The sequence below is a fragment of the Diorhabda sublineata genome, chromosome 9 (genome assembly GCF_026230105.1).
Source record: "Diorhabda sublineata isolate icDioSubl1.1 chromosome 9, icDioSubl1.1, whole genome shotgun sequence".
NCBI classification, from domain to species: Eukaryota; Metazoa; Arthropoda; class Insecta; order Coleoptera; family Chrysomelidae; genus Diorhabda; species Diorhabda sublineata.
In genome coordinates this window covers 25,257,128-25,270,615 of record NC_079482.1, presented here as the reverse complement: position 1 = coordinate 25,270,615, position 13,488 = coordinate 25,257,128, and the positions used below count along the sequence as shown (strand labels likewise).

At 34.0% G+C, this 13,488-nt stretch overlaps 1 protein-coding gene across 2 annotated transcripts; it reads right to left on the bottom strand.

The window, feature by feature from the left end:
• Positions 1-1,174: 1,174 nt before the first annotated feature.
• On the bottom strand, positions 1,175-12,801 carry LOC130448881 (nuclear receptor subfamily 2 group E member 1). Of its 2 annotated transcripts, none has more exons than XM_056786452.1 (4): positions 12,770-12,801; positions 9,661-9,894; positions 6,372-6,589; positions 1,175-4,958 (listed from the first exon to the last, which is right to left on the bottom strand). In XM_056786452.1, exons 1-4 carry the CDS (start codon positions 12,792-12,794, stop codon positions 4,326-4,328), a joined length of 1,110 nt encoding a protein of 369 aa, XP_056642430.1. In that variant the 5' UTR covers positions 12,795-12,801; the 3' UTR covers positions 1,175-4,325. The 2 variants fall into 2 exon arrangements, with proteins under 2 accessions (XP_056642430.1, XP_056642429.1); XM_056786451.1 differs by lacking the exon at positions 12,770-12,801 and adding an exon at positions 11,945-12,058.
• Positions 12,802-13,488: the final 687 nt, after the last annotated feature.

Below are 13,488 nucleotides of genomic sequence, written 5' to 3'. Positions count from 1 at the left end.
TTTTAACTTAACAAAATCAGCTGTTCTTGTACTTAACCTCAAACTATACAACGTCAAGGACGTCATCAATCTTAACCTCAAATATTTACCGCGATTAAAGACGTCATCAAAGTTTCCAACAATGTTTTACAAAAATAGAGCCGGATTTTTGTACCATGAATGAAACGTGGGTCCATCATTTCATACCATAAGCAAAATAACAGTCAAAACAAAGTACTGAATAGGAAGAAACGGCTCCAAAGAAGGCAAATACTGTTCCACCTGCAGGCGTCGGTTTTTTTGGGATGAACGTGGGTTAAGTCCTAAGCTCTGTCTTCCTGATGCAAGCGACCACATCAAAAAGTTTGTTAGTGATGTTAAAATGATAAAAAGGAACTACAAGTTGAATTTCATTTCGAGATTACTAAATTCCGTAAGAAAAAGCGATACTTTTTATACCAATGAAAAGAAAAAGTTTCAAAGTTTTTTTTAAGTGTTCAATGTGACCTCCAGCCGTTGCACGGCAAATATCTCTGTGTGTGTGTGTCATCCTCCATCATTTCTAGTACATTCGAGTCGCTTCTCTTTGTCATTAGGTTTGAGAGCCTGCACGAGTTCTAATCTGTAGGGCTTGTACTGCAAACGCCGTCTCAGAACTTTCCATACAGTTTTTTGGAGTATTCCAAGTTCTCTATTAGCTTGGGCTGCGATCAAAACTGTCTTCTATCCATCTGACATCATCTTCTAAGACACGCGGTCAGCCTATGCTTTTGCCTTTACACACAGCTCCTGTCTCTTTAAATTGATTAGACCAACGAGTAATGCTTTTTCTAGTTGGCGGTTTAATAACAAAATCAGCACGAAATGCCCGCTGCACTACAATTTGCGTCTCATTTCTTGCGAATTCAATAACCCAGAATACCTCGTGCTTCACAGTCGCCATCTTACAACTGGCAGTGACAGAAAATGGCGGCCTATTGTCGAGGGAACTCTAGCGGCCGCTTCTGCAACCATCACCGCCTGCCCACACTTTATTTATGTAGCGTTTGTACATTATTAAATACGAATTTTTAAAAATTGGTCCGTCATTTAGAATAACCCCTGTAGTTTAAGAAATCTAGTTCAATTTTTTTCATAAAATTCATTCCAAAAAAGCAAAATAGTAAAAACTGGGTTATAAAAAAAAACAAAGAACAAAAATAAATCATATATTACACATCATTTCTTTTACACATTATATAACAAATGTTTTTTATACAAATTCTCAGAATTTATATCTAAAATCGTGAAAAAATATTCTCTTCTATGTACAATAAAGCTATTGACCAACAAACTATTAGTTTGACAATATAAAACTCTCTAAAAATCTATATATACATCACAGTACTAAATTACGAGGATTATCCCAGAAGTACCTGGTCTGACTTACAGATGGCGGTAATTGCTTGAAAAATACCCATCGTATTTGACAGTACTTAACCTATACATCATATGTCACAAGTTTTAAGACGCCATGTCGTTTAGTATCTGTCAAACGTCAATAGTGAAAGTTTTCATTGAAATTGTAAACATAGAAAACACTGGCCATTGCTATGTGTTTTAATTGAAAGGCTTTACCTCAAACACAATGAAAAAGAAGTAGATTCTACTCTGGTGAGACTGATCCTTCTTTATCAACAATAAAATATTAGGTAGCGCAGTTTAAACGAGACCGTACGCCCCGCGAAGACCAACAGTACAATGTTCGACCAAATGAGGTGATAACTCAAGAAATGTTGAAAAAAAATCCACTAGGAACTACTGGATGATGGTCGACTGAAAGTGCGTGAGCTACCAGACATAGTAGGCATTTCAAAAAGTGCAGTACATCGCCTATTAATTGGAAATTTGGACATGAGATAGCTGTGGGCAATATGGGTGCCGCGTTTGATTACAATGATACAAAATCACTTCTGGAACCTTCCTCGCACAACATAATATTTCGACAAGTGACAATCATATCAATTCCTATTTATATATGTATATTATGACGTGTTTCCACCAAGAGAACAGGACAATAACAAAACACGAACTGTTCATATAAACAGTTTCGTTTTGAAGGTACTTCAACACTGTTGGGTCCAAAACGGACTGTGTGTTTACACTAATCACGACCAGAAGTCAATGATTAAAACTGTTTATATTTTATTTCAGTTTCATTTCAATGTTGTAAGAAAAGTTTACTGCTGAAAATATTTAGGAGAAATCATTAAATACAAGTTTTACAGCTTTTTGAATTACTATATCTCAGAAACAGTGTCTTGTAGAAAAAAAAGTATTGATACGTTTTTTGTAGATAATTTTATGATCTACAATTTTTGCCTGAGGTATTTTTATGATAAAACTCACCGTTTTGCTAAAAATTGCGAAAAACTTTTGACCTTGAATAAAATTTGTTCAAATTGTATTTTACGAACTTTTTGAGTCATTATATCTCAGAAATAGTGGCTCGTCGGAAAAAAAGTACTGATACGTTTTTTGTAGATAATTTTATGATCTACAATTTTTGTCTGAGGTATTTTTATGATAAAACTCATCGTTTTGCTAAAAATTGCGAAAAACTTTTGACCTTGAATAAAATTTGTTCAAATTGTATTTTACTAACTTTTTGAGTCATTATATCTCAGAAATAGTGGCACGTAGGAAAAAAGTATTGATACGTTTTTTGTAGATATTTTTATGATCTACAATTTTTGCCTGAGGTATTTTTATGATAAAACTCATCGTTTTGCTAAAAATTGCGAAAAACTTTTGACCTTGAATAAAATTTGTTCAAATTGTATTTTACTAACTTTTTGAGTCATTATATCTCAGAAATAGTGGCTCGTAGGAAAAAAAGTATTGATACGTTTTTTGTAGATAATTTTATGATCTACAATTTTTGTCTGAGGTATTTTTATGATAAAACTCATCGTTTTGCTAAAAATTGCGAAAAACTTTTGACCTTGAATAAAATTTGTTCAAATTGTATTTTACTAACTTTTTGAGTCATTATATCTCAGAAATAGTGGCTCGTCGGAAAAAAAGTACTGATACGTTTTTTGTAGATAATTTTATGATCTACAATTTTTGCCTGAGGTATTTTTATGATAAAACTCACCGTTTTGCTAAAAATTGCGAAAAACTTTTGACCTTGAATAAAATTTGTTCAAATTGTATTTTACTAACTTTTTGAGTCATTATATCTCAGAAATAGTGGCTCGTCGGAAAAAAAGTACTGATACGTTTTTTGTAGATAATTTTATGATCTACAATTTTTGCCTGAGGTATTTTTATGATAAAACTCACCGTTTTGCTAAAAATTGCGAAAAACTTTTGACCTTGAATAAAATTTGTTCAAATTGTATTTTACGAACTTTTTGAGTCATTATATCTCAGAAATAGTGGCTCGTAGGAAAAAAAGTATTCATACGTTTTTTGTAGATAATTTTATGATCTACAATTTTTGTCTGAGGTATTTTTATGATAAAACTCATCGTTTTGCTAAAAATTGCGAAAAACTTTTGACCTTGAATAAAATTTTTTCAAATTGTATTTTACTAACTTTTTGAGTCATTATATCTCAGAAATAGTGGCTCGTCGGAAAAAAAGTACTGATACGTTTTTTGTAGATAATTTTATGATCTACAATTTTTGTCTGAAGTATTTTTATGATAAAACTCATCGTTTTGCTAAAAATTGCGAAAAACTTTTGACCTTGAATAAAATTTGTTCAAATTGTATTTTATGAACTTTTTGAGTCATTATATCTCAGAAATAGTGGCTCGTAGGAAAAAAAGTACTGATACGTTTTTTGTAGATAATTTTATGATCTACAATTTTTGTCTGAAGTATTTTTATGATAAAACTCACCGTTTTGCTAGAAATGCGAAAATCTACAAGGCACCGCCAACATTTTTTTTACCTTTAACCTCGAATAACATTTCAAATTCTATGTTCAATGACAAATTTTATAATTCTCGTGAATATTTGACTATCGGAAGATATTTTCTAAATCACCTTTTTCCTCGATACCGTCTCTCCATTGAAGAAATGTCTTGGTGGAACCTCTTATCGTGTCGAAGAAAATCCCGATGGGAGTGCACGACTTTCAAGAAACTTCTTATCGTGTTGAGGTTTATAAAACCTCAAATCAAATTGTAGGTAGGATCAGTTTAACCTTAACGTTCAAAATAATTTTGAAAACCGGGATCCAACTTTTAACGTGTTTGTACACTCATCAGGCAGGTAATATATTAGTGTTTGTACACTTCTATAACCACGCAGCTTTGTAGCAACATCGTGTAAAGTGTAAATTTCAACAGATATCACATATTTGTTTGAGATTTGTACATGTCGCTTAAAATTCTCTGTATCGGTATATTCCCGATGGATTTTCTAAAAAAAAGTTCTTCTATCGTTTCCCCTGTAACTTTTTTCAAAGTTGGAAGGAGCAATAGGAGTTTACCGAATCTCAAAGGCTGTCCAGGATGCGTGCTGGTAATATATTTGTTTAAAGTGAGTTGAGTTTCGTCTTGAATGGCAGCTATTTTCGACGGTTCGTTCAATAATTTAGTACAAGGTTTATCAAAATTTGTTTTAAACAAAATTGTTGCCTTCAAACAAGAATATTCTTGAGGATCTATTTGGAATTGTCGGATGTTTACCAGTATATCTTGAAACTCTTGTACCCTTTGGAGAAAGTTTGTACTAGATTCGAATGAAGGGGGAATTAAATGTGGCAGATAAGTCAAAGGAAGGAATTGTGACGCTCCTAATACAAATAACTCCCTCCAGCTTTCTTCCAAAAGGAGTAATTGGTCAGATAGTGATAGGGATGTGAATGACGGAAGAGTCCTCGTCCATTGTATATTCATGAACAATAATCTGGCTGCCGCTTCACAAACTACTGAAGAATTCGTTACCGTCGGTGGTGATATTGGTCGTAGAGGAAAGGGAAACTGGAAAGAATATAAATATTAATAAATATAATTTATTTGTATTTGTATTTACGAATGCAGAGGGTCCAGCTATTGAATAACGTAACAATATAATCCCCTCCCTTCGCCATGTACCTTTCCGTACGTTTTTTCCATTGATCGAAGCAGTGCTGGAAGTCTTCTTTGGAAAGGCTCTGGTTTACCGCTTCCATCGACTCAAATCGGATCCCTTTCAAAGCAGAGATTTTGGTCAGAAGTCAAATTTTTTGGCACTAACTTTTGTCGTGTGTAGTTCCTCGTGTAAAATTTTTCTAGTGGCGTTTACCATCTAGGTAATCATCCGGATATTTATTCGACGATTTGACGCACAATTCGGTTGATTTTCGTCACTGTTTTTGGAGTTGAAACAATCTCAGAACGACCTGGGCGTCGGTCATCTTCAGTGCTTTCTCAAAGAACTCAAACCACTCAAAAACACGCGTACGAGTTAGAGAATTGTCCCCATAGGACTTTTGTAACAATTCATAGCATTCAATCGGATAATTCTTTTCAATTTGAGATTGACATGGTTGACATAGTGACGGAAACGTGTTTTGGGACGTGTATAGACAAAATATCTAGATACCCAACGTCTAGGACGCCCTCTAGGCGGACAATTTCGTTATTTAATAGCCAAACCTCGTACATTTAGTAAATACAATGTGTTCGCAAAAATTTCGCGTCACTGATAAGTCTCAACAAGCTTTTCGCAAAGTTTATGTTTTGGAAAAGGTCTCAACATGAGTTTTGCACCGTCATAAAATTTTTGACTCAAGCAGGATTAACAACAACACAAATTTTGAGAACGAACATCATATTGCTCTGATCTGGCACCGTCTGATTATTTTTTTTTTCTCGTAAAATTAAAATTCGAATTATTAGAGAGATATATTTAACAGTAAATATGAAATTAAATAGACAAAGTATAAAAATTTTGACTCTAGAAGCTTTAGTGAGTGTCTGGAATTGAAGAGAGATTATATTGAAAAATAATCACAGTTTATTTTATCTACGACCTTTTTTTATATGTTAGGCTAAGAATTCAGGGACCAAGTACGTTGTTAAAAGGTTTTGTGTATTATTTCGACTTTGAATATTGGGCGGAAATACTTCAATAAACGAGTGAAATGAAAATTAACGAAATTATCATTTGCAGTGTTGCCAACTGGTACATTTTCTACTTAAAGTCAATGAAAAATGTTTGAAAATAAGTTTCTCTTTTAAAAAACATTTTTCTATGGTAATTTTCGAACAGATCGATTTATTTACACAAATTTAAAGCAAGAAAAATATTGAATCTTGAAGGCGTGAGTGTTTTGGACGAAATTTAAAGTTATGAAAAATAAAAACCGTAAAATTATCGGGATATAATATGAAAAAAAAAATGATATTTACCCGTGGAAAACTGACTAAAGTATTACAAAGAAACCCGGCGGGCGCAATAAATCCGAAAGGACCCTCAAAAACGGGTGGAGTTGAAGGTTTGGGCATGGCCAGATTTAAAGCGCTGACAGGTGGTGAGGGCATCATTCTCTCTCTAGCTTCATTGAAGAAATTTGACATTTGTTGTCGTCGCAAAGTCGAGTTTCGAGGTCCCCTCTCGTGCTGCACGGCTGTAACAACAAATATTAAATTCACTAAAAGGTCTTTTAAGGATAATAGAGATACAAATAAAAAAAAAAGTATTTAGAGCATCTGCTGTCACATACGAGAGGTTTTATAATGCTTAAGATTTATATTCGTCGATTACACCAGCGAGTTTTGTCAAGAAAAACCATTCACCAGCTGACCCGACTGACCTTGTCTTATCTAAACTAAGAATATTGAATTCCAAGTGGCTTAATAAGGAAATGAAACATTTTTTCATTATAAGGATCCGTGGAATCGAAACTTGGATCTTTTTTTTCAAAATTGTGGCCTCTATGATGACGTTCTTCATAATGAAGTGGTAATCCAGCGAATTTAAAAACTTCTTTGGATAGTTTAACCGACTCATCTCGGTCGGTAAGTATTTTGACATTTCGATTTTGCTCGTCGCAAGTTCATTTTTAAATTGAGCGTTCCATACAAAAGTCTCACTCAGTATGACTGATGAGTGCACAACAAATCCGCATCATTAAATCGTTAATTTAATTACAAAATAAAACATTTTATCAAATTTTTCTTCCATATTGTCAAGATCGAAGCGGTGTTGTGCAAACCAAAAAGAATAGTGTCCCTCATTTGTTTATTTCGTACCCGAAAGTACCGGCGGGTATTTTTCGATGTTCATGATTGCAGTTTAGTCCCTGTGATGCACAAGAACGTGCTGTAATTCATGCTTTATAGTTTCTTTCTTTTTAATTAAGATTTGTAAGTCTTCAAATGGATAAAACCAAAGTGCTATCGGTTGAAAATCGTTCTTGAATCTTTCTTTTGTCAAAAGTAACAGTACCTCTACCGTAGAATGAAAAATACCTCGTCGTACCGTGGACTTTGATGATAAAAAACCTCATCAACGTGATCGAAAACTCACGGGTCCAAAGATAGTAACTCAGATCGATAAATCTAAGAATCTGCTTTGGAAAACTTCTACAGAGACAGATTAAGAGAAACTGGATTTTGACGGTGACTAAACTTGTTTCAAGGCGTCAAAATAAAGGAAAAATTGGATGTATGAATGGTGGGAAAAAGTTTTATGGAGTTAACTCTTTTATAAATAGCTTCTACCATTTTCAACACCGCTACTTTTCGTTTCGATTCCTTTTGTTGTTTGGTGTTTGTCCAATGCAATATTTCAAGCTAAATCTTCAAAAAAATGCAACAAATTCCAAAATCTTTACCATATTATAGTTCGTAGGGCTAGCAGGACGAACTTCCTTCGACACCTAGATACTTTTCTGCCATACATATCCTTAACAGATTCCTAATCGTGCTAAAACTCTTCCTCACATTCCGATTTTCCTTTTCCAAATTTTTTTGAGGCCCCGTTTTCGCTAGCGGTGTCTTCTTCATCGTTTTTTGAAACTCCAGGAGAACTGTCGTCTAGGATTTTGTCTAAATCACTTCGACTTCATCAAACAACTGCGTAGTAGTTTCTTCATAGTTTTAATTACCATAACACACCCCAGTTATTATTTATAATGTAAAAAAGTTTACCAGATAAGGGTTGATAAAGAAACTAACAAATATACCAAAAAAAAATCGTGTTTATGAGAATTTAAAGAAGCCTTTGGACGCAAAAATTACCCAAGCAATTACCAGATTCATACAAAACGTCCTTAAATAATAATAAATTGATTGAAACAAATAGTAGCATCTGGTTCGAGAGGGTAGAATTAATACTTCACTTACTAGAGACTTTTTTTTAATTGTTTCTCGATAAAACAAGATCAAACTGTTATTTCTTATTATTTTACGCTTCAATTTAAGTGGTACTTGATTGTAAAGTCATGTAGATTCGATAATACGAAAATCGTTACGAGTAGACAAAAGATTTGACTAATTCTTATGTACTATCGGCAACGTCGATTGTCTCGAGACGTATTTAATGCAGAAGGGTTGTAAAATCACATTGATTTTGTAATTTAAAACATTTAAGTCTGATTATTATATATGGTTTCAAAAAACTTTGTCCGTGTTAGTTCATTTCGAGCTAGGCCACGAAAAATACTTTTCAGTGAAAGAGGATTCAGGTTTAACGGGCATCGTGTATCGAAGTGATTCGATTTTTTTCGACAGCTCTATGTAGAGCAAAAAGTGCCAAAACTCTTGTCACTATCACGAAGACTGTTCCAGGAAAGTGATGGTGAGATCAATCGCACCGCTACAACATCGTGGTGTACTCTACAAAAGGCAAGTTCCACACTAGAATATTTTCCTCATTACTTCGAAACAACCTTATCACATTTAAATAAAGTTTGACCTTACTAGGAAAAACCTGACGAGGTCCACGCTAGCACCGCATCAGGATAACCCTTAATTTTTCGTGAGGTTATACTGATCTTTAGCCTACCAGGTTGGTGATTTACCCGATTAGGTTATTATCCAGTCCCAACAAAACATTTTGGTTGAGTAATAGTCACAGTGGTTGCAAAATAAAATAGAATATCTCGAAAAAATTAAATACAGCTACAGATTTCAATAAAATCAACAAAAACTTTTGAACGAACTTGAAAATATGAACTGCACTTTTTGCAATCATTTCTGTATCCTGTGAGAACAAATCGACGCTAATATATCGATTGGAATTTATTTGGAATCTGTATTTTAATAAGAATTTCAAGAATGCAGAATTTTGTCCTTGGACGAGGAGCTGGCAGGACCTACGAACCCTCTTTGGGACGACGAAGAGGATGAAGATATCTGCAGCAAAAACGAAATGCATGGCCACCTGGAAAACATCTATCAGATGCAAACTGGTTGTAGATGATGGAATTATACAATAGAAATATCAGGATACGGCGATGTCGAAGAAACCAAGCAGTAAAAGCAGCAGGAAACTCGGTTTACAATCTTCCGAATCAAGCGTTGATATTGGAAAAACACGTAAAATTGAAAACTCGAACGGATATTGGGAAAGAAATAGAAAGTGGAACGAAGACATAGAACGAATGAATGAGGACAGAATGGTCATAACAACTAGAGACAAGTTAGGGCGCCGAAGCGTTGAAAGATTTCGCAAGAGATTGAGAAATAGGCTCACCATCTTTATTCATTCCGGCTTCTTGACATTTCTGTAATCTGCACGCCCGGCATTGATTCCTATGGGTTTTATCTATAACGCAACTTCCTTCTTCTTTAGCTTTGCAAACGTATTGTCTGTTTCTTCTAATAGATCTTTTGAAAAATCCCGCACATCCATCGCAAGCGAAAATATTGTAATGTTTTCCCGAAGAAAAGTCTCCGCATACTTTGCAAGGTATATCCAAAATTCTACCTGGAAAAAAAGTAATCATCATTATCTGATTGGATACAACCAATTGGTACAACATTACACCGAAAACGGATCCCACGGGATTTCGATTTTGTTATAATATTGACAAGTATCGATTAGATGGAAATTGGACGGCGGTAAAATTGATTTTAAAAAATTGAGATGTAATTATGAGGAGAAAAGGTGGTTAGGTTAGGTTATTATTGACCCACGGCGAGCTGCCCGAGATTCTATACGACGAAATTAAGTTTTAGCATTAAGTTTCGTGGAAATAAACCAACGTCGTAGCAACAAACTTTCTAAATCTATGAAAAAATTGTTTCCAACAATGATCAATGTCTGTATCTGCCCACAGACTTGCAACGACGGACCTTAGCTCGTGTCAACGCTGGGAAATCCGACCTTGGCTAACCCATAATGGCCCAAGCCTGGGTAACTTCCATCCCATAATCACCCAAGCCTGATTAGGGCCAGAGTTGTACGTACTTGCCCCAAGTCTTGGTCTATATTGGTCCCATCGGAAAATCCTATAAGGGATTATCAAATAATTAACTTTTGAGTAAAGATCTACGTTTAAAATATCACTCTGTGGATTTGTGGCATCCTATTATAGACGAAATGAATTTTAAATGACTCCATTATGTAGAATTAACTTCCTTTTCCTTTACACCTTGTATATTATAAGGATTCTATTAAATTAAAAAATTTACAACACTGTAATATAAGAATTCAATGAATTATCTACCCCCTGATTCAATTCAACATCCCTTGTGTATATAGTTTTGTTTTCATCTGTTACACCAATATTATTTATTAGAGCAGCAGGAAATTGTCCTTTTTGGTTCTATTATACGTACTGAAGGAGGCAGTTCCTAATTCTTTCACGGATCTATCAACTTCCGCTTTACTAATTGTTCTTTTAAATTCCACCACACCGATTCAAGTGTACGCATTTCCTTTCAGCTAATAAACAAGTGGATAAAACCCACCCAAAAAGTTTATAAAATAAACATAATTTACCGAAAAAGAAAAAAATTCACTCAATAAATCGAGCGACTGACACACAGATGGCGCTATCATTATCAAATCGATATGACGTTTACGAAGTACCGAACTATGTGTCAAATGTCACGACATTTCGATTAATCAGAAAAAAGTGACAGTCATTTGAGTGAAGCATTGCTTACTGATGAAAAAAAGACCGTATAAGCTTAGCAATAGCTGTAAAAGATCTGATTCAGGTCTACAACAGCTAGAAATAATGCAAGAAGTAAGAAATGTAAACATAAGTTAGGTTAGGTTAGGTTTTTGTGAACACCGTATTGTCAGATTTAATTTCGCACAACAATAATGGATTGGAGTCGCGTATTTTGGTCTGCTCACAATCCAGACTCGAATCTCATTGAACAATCAGAAATTCTACGGATATTCGTGATGTATCGGTACAGGAATGGGACAGTTTTCCGTAGAATGTAATCCAAAGCATACCATCGCTGTTTGCAACTACCAGAGGAGGAAACACTCGCTACTAAACGCTTTAAATCTCTCCTCTTTCCATTATCCTTCAAAGGATTAAGTGACACCATTTATATTCGATTCAACAGTTGTTTCCTTGCTTGCTTATCTTCTGCAATCTTTTTGGAATATTATTAAGGATTTTGTTCGATCTACTCATCTAGTTGGAGATCTGCCTCTGGGACTTTTTCCTTTCTATTATTCATACTTCCATCGTTTTTGATCTTCTAGTCATATGTCTGCGGATACACACGGTTTGTTCTGGTACCAATAAAGACGCAGAAAGTTTTTTTTGAAAGTTGTGCAAAGACAAAGTATTTACGAACCATTCATATCGATTTTTTCAAATCGAAAATTTTCTAAAGACAATAAAAGTTATTATTAGGGGTCTAAATGAATTTCCATTCCAATTAAAGTTCAATTGAACTGTCGAGATAATCATAATTCAAAGAAAGACGCTGGAAAAATGGAAAAGTAAAAAAAACGTCACATATCTGATTGGGTAGTTTTTTGAATCGTAGTTAAAATTAATACTTACTGGAAGAAGTGGGTGATTGGGGTTTCAAATGCATATTATGCGTATCAACGTTCCGGATATCAACACTTTGCACATTAGAATTAAACATGTCCACCAAAAAACACCGTGGTTCGAAAATTTGCACACCTACACACCGCAGTCGATAAAAATTGTAACTGACGTTTGAAAAACTTGGGGTATCTTTCGAAGTACCTGCATGTGTATGAATCCCTTTTGACTTAAGCCGAAATTCGCCGTTCGATTGGTTGGGGGTTTTAAAAGGGTCGCATAGGCCACGCCTGACGAGGAGTCTTGCACTTTAGGGTGGGATTTCAAAGTTTTCGTTTGTGACTAATACTGACTGAACTTGTGACATTTCCGTATCGTATTCTACTAATTTTTTTATATAATTTTAATTCAATACTACAAAAAAAATTAGTAGATTACAAATCGTCAATATATTTAAACCAGATCCTGAATTTAGATTGAAAAAATAATGAAAGAAAACATTTTTCCTTACAAGAACTTTCCCAACAAATATTTCACTAAATTAGAATCTAAAACGCTCAAAAACAGAAGAAGTTGTATTTGAAGTACCCGATTGTGATGCTGTTTACATAGGACAGACATCTCAGTATCTAGAAAATAGACTAAAGGATCATCGATACGAAAAAAATTAATAAAATGGTTTGGGTGATGTATTAAATAATATAAATACGCAAATTTTAATTACAATTGTTTCAATTTATGCGTTTTATAAAAGTATGAAACAAATAATTACCTTCACCAACAATTAGCGCTGAAGTATCTTTGGACATGTTTTTATAATCGCATTTATCTACTTACGTTTAATATGAAAAAATGAAACCATGTTTGCTCGCTGCACTAATATAGAAAAAAAAATTGAATCTGAAATAATATACCTTGATATTTATGCGGATTTTCAAATGGGATCAAGAGTCAATTCATCTCGAATTCCTAAATCACAATATTGATAAGCGATTATCTTGTAATTTTTAATTCTATTATCATATTGATTGATCTTTCCACTTTACTTGCTTATAAGTCAACAGATAATGGATATATATATACAAAAAAATGAAGTTTCGACTTTAATTCAGTCAATAGTTTATATTTAGAAAGTTAAAATTAGTCAAGAGATATGTAGCGTTGAAGTGGAGCGATTGCTACGTACTACAATAGATGCAATTAAAATAAAAGACGTCCCGAAAAAGGATTTAAATTTTCTACTAAATATAATTATACGTACGACGACGAAGAAGAGTTTGAAACAACAAAGAAAATACGGAAATTTCGAAAAAAAATATATTTAGCTCCATACACAGCGATGTTCAATAAATTCGATACTTTTTTTATAATAAGAATCGTCAAGTTCCTCAAAATCTTTCAACGACCGAGTAATTTTTTTATGTTCGGGTACAGAAAATAATCCGAGGGGCCAAATCAGGCGAATAGGGTGCACGAACTGGCTATTCAAACTTTAATGCGGCCGTTTTTGTTTGATTTCTTCGGTCAACGTTGTATATAATATTCGCCTTTTGTCA

What these genes read in the sequence shown, in the direction of transcription:
- LOC130448881 (XM_056786451.1), bottom strand. Translation starts at nt 12,032, where the DNA reads ATGTTTAATTCTAATGTGCAAAGTGTTGATATCCGGAACGTTGATACG. An exon ending in AGCCGGAATGAATAAAGATG is followed by an intron (nt 6,590 to 9,660) that starts GTGAGCCTATTT and finishes TTGTTGTTACAG; the next exon opens with CCGTGCAGCACGAGAGGGGA. An exon ending in CTTTAGTCAGTTTTCCACGG is followed by an intron (nt 4,959 to 6,371) that starts GTAAATATCATT and finishes TATTCTTTCCAG; the next exon opens with TTTCCCTTTCCTCTACGACC.